Source organism: Cervus canadensis, chromosome 11 (genome assembly GCF_019320065.1).
Source record: "Cervus canadensis isolate Bull #8, Minnesota chromosome 11, ASM1932006v1, whole genome shotgun sequence".
Taxonomy (NCBI): Eukaryota; Metazoa; Chordata; class Mammalia; order Artiodactyla; family Cervidae; genus Cervus; species Cervus canadensis.
Window position 1 is genome coordinate 43,790,166 of NC_057396.1, and position 7,077 is coordinate 43,797,242.

Genomic DNA, 7,077 nt, shown 5'->3' on the forward strand with positions numbered 1-7,077 from the left:
AGCCCAGAATTTCTCATGATGTACTCTGCATGTAAGCAAAACAATCAGGGTGACATCACACAGCCTTGACGTACTCCTTTTCCTATTTGGAACCAGTCTCTTTTTCCATGTCCAGTTCTAACTTTTGTTTCCTGACCTGCATACAGGTTTCTCAAGAGGCAGGTCAGGTGGTCTGGTATTCCCATCTCTTTCAGAATTTTCCACAGTTTATTGTGGTCCACACAGCCAAAGTCTTTGGCATAGTCAATAAAGTGTAAGTAGATGTTTTTCTGAAAATCTCTTGCTTTTTCAATGATCCAATGGATATTGGCAATTTGATTTCTGGTTCCTCTGCCTTTTCTAAATCCAACTTGACTATCTGGAAGTTCATAGTTCATGTATTGTTGAAGCCTGGCTTAGAGAATTTTGAGCATTACTTTGCTGGCCTGTGAGATGAATGCAACTGTGCAGTAATATGAGCATTCTCTGGCATTGCCTTTCTTTGTAATTGGGATGAAAACTGACCTTTTCCAGTCCTGTGGCCACTGCTGAGTTTTCCAAATTTGCTGGCATATTGATTGCAGCACTTTCATAGCATCATCTTTTAGGATTTGAAATAGCTCAACTGGAATTCCATCACCTCTACTAGCTTTGTTCGTAGTGATGCTTCCTAAGGCCCACTTGACTTGGCATTCCATGATGTCTGGCTCTAGGTGAGGGATCACATCATCGTGATTCTCTGTGTCGTGAAGGTCTTTTTTGTATAGTTCTTCTGTGTATTCTTGCTACCTGTTCTTAATATCTTCTGCTTCTGATAGATCCATACCATTTCTGTCCTCTATTGTGCCCATCTTTGCATGAAAATTTCCCTTGGTATCTCTAATATTCTTGAAGAGATCTCTAGTTTAATGGTACATAGTGGGCATATGTAATTGACGAATGAATGAAAGACTAGGCAAATAATGTCATTTAAATATTAGCTAAATATGTTTCCTAGTTCATGAGATTTTACTTGTTTTTGTTTTCCCATGTATATAGACACCAAAAGCAAAACTTTTAAAAATAATTTATTTATTCATTTATTTATTGGTTACGCTAGGTCTTCATTGCTGCATACGGGCTTTATCTAGTTGCCACGATCAGGGGTTACTCTTTGTTGTGGTGTAAGGGTTCTGCACTATGGTGGCATCTCTTGTGGAGCACAGGCTCTAGGGCGTTTGGGCTTCAGTAGTTTGTGGCACTTGGGCTCAATAGTTGCAGCTCAAGTGTTCTAGAGCATGGACTCTGTAGTTGTGACACATGGGCTCAGCTGTTCCAAGCCATGTCGAATCCTCTTAGGCCAGGGATTAAACCCGTTTCCCCTGCATTGACGGGCAGATCCTTATCCACTGTACCACGAAGGAATCCAGCACAACTATTTAAAGGCTATAACTTCTTAAATGAATTTATAAATTAAAGGCAAATCCAAACACATTTTAATGATTCATTTTATTTGAAATTTTGCCAAAGTGATTCTGAAATTCAGTAGTAAAAACAAACATTTGAAGATAATAATGATAAAATAAATGGTGTTTAATATTCTTATTTAAAGATATCTGTTCACTTTTGCAGTGTGCCTCAAAGGATAATATTGAGGAGTGAAATTTCTGGTTTGTAAGATATACATATCTCTAACTTTGCTAAGTATTTCAAATTGATCTTGAAACCAGTGGATGCACATTTAATATCCCATTGGCAATGCTTAAGTATTACTATTTCTCTATATCCTCACTAATTTTTTAGTATTTTCTGATTTTTGTTCTAAGTATATGCCAACTTAAGGAGTGTAAAAGTGGTTTTCATTGCTTTGTTCTTAGTACTGAGATGATTGAGGTTGATTTGATAAAAAATTTTTGTCTATATTTCTCCTGGGAAGTGCATGCCTTTATCTTTCATTATTTCTATTTTTCCTATTTTTATCATTTTCCATATCCATGAATTTCATAATATACATTCTTTTTTATTCAGTTTTTAAAAATAATGAATCATAAATTTTATTTCAAAATGTAAACTTCACTAAACATGCATACACATTATAACAATAAAATTTACATTTTCATTAATTTTTTTCTTTTTGATAGGGCATCATTACAATATAGAATCTATGTCTTACAAAATACATACAAAGTTTTATCCAAGCAAGCCAAGGCAAGATTGGGGACTGTACAACTGTACTACTTCAGTATAGATGGAGAAAGGCGAAATGTGGCCTTTGGAAGCATGGCGTGGTGCTGGTTGGAAAAAAAAAAACACACAAGTTCCTACAGATAAGGAAAATATGTATTCAGATGGAAATAATCTTGGACCCTTGGAGTCTAATGTGGGATTTGGCAAACAACCCCAGAGAAGCTCCATCAATAGCTTTGGGAGGAGGAGGGCCATCTGAGAAGGCCAGGGAGGCTGAGACCCCGAGTGCACCCAGCATACAGAGATTCCCAGGCTGATTCCTGGCCAGTGGGAGCCATAGCGGCCCTGACTGCAGCAACGCACGGCTGCTCAGCTACCCTCCAGCCTTCAGGGACCTTGGCCCTTGGGATAAGGACTCTCCAAGGTGAGCCTCCCTCCACACGCCCAGGCACCCTGACCCAGGAATGGACCCTGGGAGGTGGCCCCCCTGCTCCAGGGATGGCAGGCTGGCCTAGGACATGTGCCCCTGGGCTGAGCAGGGGAGTCAGCCTTCACCCAGACCTCTGGCTGCCTGGCAGGCATTCGGCTTGGTTTCCAAACAAACATATGCAACAACCTGTAGCCATGTCGCCAGGAAGATGTCTCCAAGCCCTGGGAGAAGGTGCTCATGCACCACTCCCTACCTCCCACACCTCCTGTGTCCCCCACAGGGAATGCAAGGTGTTCAGGGCAGGGGAAGCCACTTGCTCCAATCTGGTTCCTCTTTAAATAAAAGTAGTAAGGTTTTAAAGCTGCATGAGAAGGGGACAGGCTGGGTGGGGCCGGGGGGCACACTGCGAGTCCCATATGGCAAGAAGGGTCAGTAGTAATCAAGCATGGCCCTGGGCTCCTGCCTCCCCCCACATCCAGCTCTTCTAACTGATGAGAGACAGAGTAGCCGACGGGAGAAGGGCCTCTCCTGAAACGGTGTTCAGGCATGTATCAGTAGTAAGCTGGACGGTCCATTCGAGTTCTGGTACAAAATTCTCTGGAATGTGTCTGGGACCAACCTTTGAAGCTCAAGTCTTGGAGTCAGGAGAATCAGTTACAGGACCTGGCTTTCCGTAGGGAGATCCTGTATATTCTTTTTTATTTTTTCAACTATATTTCAATTACTTTCTTAATTGTTTAACATAGAGACCATGCACATTTCTGTTGGATTAAAGTACCATAGATTTTGTTGCTATTGCTATAAATTTTAAAATATGCATTCCTAATGGTGGCTTTACATAAAAATGTGTTAGTTTGTGATTTTATTTATTTGCTTTGAACTCAGCAAATTTCTTGAAGTATCATTAGTTTTAAAAATCTATCTCTAGAGGCTTATGGGTTTTCTCTGTAGAAAAATCCTGTCATTCGTTAGTAAAGATATTTGTCTTTCTTCCTGTGTGATCATAAGCCTATTTCTTTTCATTGTTCTATTATGTCAATTTGGATAACATTAGCAGAAAACTCTGTGTCCTGGGGATTCTAGGATACACAATGTGTTGTTGACTATATGAGATAAAGAAAAGATCAGGACAAGTCCATAGTGACCCACAAAATAATTTGCATGTAAAATTTAATTGCTCTGACAATATTAGGAAAATGCAAATGTCATTGGTCATAAGGTAAATATATTAGCTACAAAGTGTCACTCTGAAGTAATTTGTTGAAAAACCTGTGCTATATCTTTCCCATTGACATATGTGTTTCCAGACTTCTCACAATAAAGCACCCAGCAGTCATTTTCATCTCTTTCAAATCTAATTCCAGATCCAAAGGATCCTGCCCTCTCCCAGCCATCTCTGACCTAGGGCTGACACTTCTACTGCAAACACTCTTGGTCAAAGAAAGTGTAAACAATCATTTAATCAGTGTGTGTGTGTGTGTGTGTGTGTGTGTGTGTGTGAGATTCTCAATTTCTTGAGGCTGGCTCTTAGTAAATAGTTCTTTTTTGACCACTTTTTCTCTACTTCCAGCACATGGGATTTCTTTTACAGAAAGAAAGCTTTCTATGGTTCTTACTATCAGTTTAAAGTTACTACATTGCTTCCTGATCTTTCCCTAGGAAGATTCAAGACTTATAGGAACATGAACAGGCCATGTAATAGCATTATAGGAAAATACTTTTCTATATATTTAGCAGGTATAAATAAGTTGTTCTTCAAAATCTCCCAGCTAATACGTGGTACTGACTTGCTGTGACTGTGTGGATCACAACAAACTGTGGAAAATTCTCTAAGAGATGGGAATACCAGACCACCTTACCTGCCTCCTGAGAAAACTGTAGTCAAGGCAAGAATCGATTGTTGGAACTGGGCATGGAACTATGGGCTGGTTCAAAACTGGGAAAGGAGTATGTCAAGGCTGTATATTGTCAGCCTGCTTATTTAACTTATATACAGAGTACCTCATGTGAAATGCCAGGCTGGATGAAGCACAAGCTAGAATCAAGATCACAGGGAGAAATATCAATAACCACAGATGTGCAGATGATACCACCCTAATGGCAGAAAGAGCACAGAAACTAAAGAGCCTCTTGATGAAGGTGAAGAGGAGAGTGGAAAAGCTGGCTTAAAACTCAAGTCAAAATACTAAGGTCATAGCATCTGGTCCCATCATTTCATTGACAAATAGGTGGGGAAAAAGTGGAAACAGTGGCAGGTTTTATTTTTTGGGGCTCTAAAATCACTGCAGATGGTGATAATAGCCACGTTAAAAGATGTTCGCTCTTTGGAAAAAAATCTATAACAAATGTAGACAGTATATTAAAATCACTTTGCTGACACAGGTCTGTATAGTCAAAGCTATGGTTTTTCCAGTAGTCATGTACTGATATGAGAGTTGGACCATAAAGAAGGCTGACCACTGAAGAACTGATCCTTTCTCATTGTGGTTCTGGAGAAAACTCTTGAGTCCCTTAGACTGCAATAAGATCAAACTAGTCAGTCCTAAAGGGAATCAATCCTGAATGTTCATTGGAAGGATTGTTGCTGAAGCTGAAGCTCCAATACTTTGACCACCTGATGCAAACAGCCAGTTCATTGGAAAAGACCCTGATGATGGAAAAGATTGAGGGCAGGAGAAGGGAGCAAAAAAGGATGTGATGGTTGTATGACATCATTGATTCAATTGACTTGAGTTTGAGCAAACTCCAGGAGATAGTGAAGGACAGACAGGGAAGCCTGGTGTGCTGCAGTTCATGCGATCACAAAGTGTCAGACACGACCTAATGACTGGACAACAACAACTGACTTGCTAGGATTGGCAGAAACAGCAACTTCTAGTACAAGGATAAGAGATGTTTGAGAAAGTAGCAAATTAATTATAGCTTTACCAGTTCTTCCTTGGGTTATGGAGAGAGGTAACTATCTTCTCCCCATAAAAAAGTCAAATATTCTCAGGCGGATCTGTTTGGTGTTAATGCCATAGACCAAGGGGTTGAGGACAGGGGGCATAAGGAGATAGAGATTTGCAAGTACAATATGCACATGAGGAGGTATTTGCTGGCCAAAGCGGTGGGCGAAAAAGGAAAAAAAGGCAGGTACATAGAATACAAGAATCACACATATATGAGCTCCACAAGTGCTAAATGCTCGGAACTGGGCATCCTTGGAGGGCAGGCGCAGCACAGCCTGCAGGATCAGGCCATAGGAAGTGGCGATGAGGACCACGTCCATGCCGGTGACTGAAAGGGCCACGGTGAGACCATAAATGGTGTTGGGCCTGATGCTGGCACAGGCCAATTTGGCAATGCCCATATGTTCACAGTAGGTGTGAGGGATGATGTGATGTCCACAGAAAGGTAAGCGTTCTATGAGGATGACAAAGGGGAAAACAAAGAGAAGGCCACGGATCACACATGCCAGACCAATCTTCCCAATCACCACGGCGTTGAGGATGGATGCATAATGAAGTGGACAGCAGATAGCCATGTAGCGGTCAAAAGCCATGGCCAGCAGAACAGCTGATTCTGTGGCAAAGATTGTATGCACAAAAAACATCTGGGTGAGGCAGCCTTGGTAGGATATTATGTGGGACTTAAGCCAGAAGATTGCTAGCATTTTGGGCAATGTGGTCGAACAGAGTACCAGGTCAGTGATGGACAGCAGGCACAGAAAGAGATACATCGGCTCATGTAGAGTTCTCTCCTTCGTAATGATGTAGAGGATAGTTCCATTGCCAACCAGAGCGAGGATATACATGGAGCAGAAGGGGATGGCAGCCCAAATGTGCTGGTCTCTCATCCCAGGGATCCCAAGTAGAATAAATGTGGAAGGATGGAAGGTAGTGTCATTGGGGACAGGTGCAGAAACCATAATGATGCAGAGAATCAGGCTTTATCTTTTTGAAAGCTATTATAAGGTGAAATAAATTCATCCTAGAAACAATCTATTTCTCCTACAAATCTTTAATGTCATACCTTTCTTCCATTTCTACCAGTTCTACTCCAAATCATTCCTTCCTCATTTCTTTCCTGAGTAATTAAAACAGCTTTGTAACTAATATGCCCGCTTCTAAGATTTTCATCTTCCAGTGAAACCTCTCCATTTCTGCCTAATATTCTAACATGGGAAAATCATCAACTATTAATAGCATGCAAATATAACCTTTCTTAGTGCATGCTGTGAGGAATATCTTGTATTTTTCTCCTTTGGTCGATTCTCTGCCACTTTCTATCTTGTTCTGGTCCCTGGGACACTGGGCTACAATGACAGAGTCCCTTGCCCTCTCATTTCTGGTTTGATGTGACAATGGGCAACACCATCTGGAGACTGGAGGGAGGTCAGGGATTTTTTCCTTCAGCTTTCCCCCAGCAAGTTTGCTGTAAGCTGGACACACCTCTCTGCCAGCAGGCTTTTTGGCTCTGGTTTTCTCTTTTAGCCATATTTCTCCTCTTGTTCCTTTGGT

General features: G+C 41.2%; 1 protein-coding gene across 1 annotated transcript; it reads right to left on the minus strand.

Moving 5' to 3' along the window:
* Positions 1-5,534: 5,534 nt before the first annotated feature.
* On the minus strand, positions 5,535-6,485 carry LOC122450600 (olfactory receptor 52D1-like). Its single transcript, XM_043482978.1, has one exon. The coding sequence runs from the start codon at positions 6,483-6,485 to the stop codon at positions 5,535-5,537; it is 951 nt and encodes a 316-aa protein (XP_043338913.1).
* Positions 6,486-7,077: the final 592 nt, after the last annotated feature.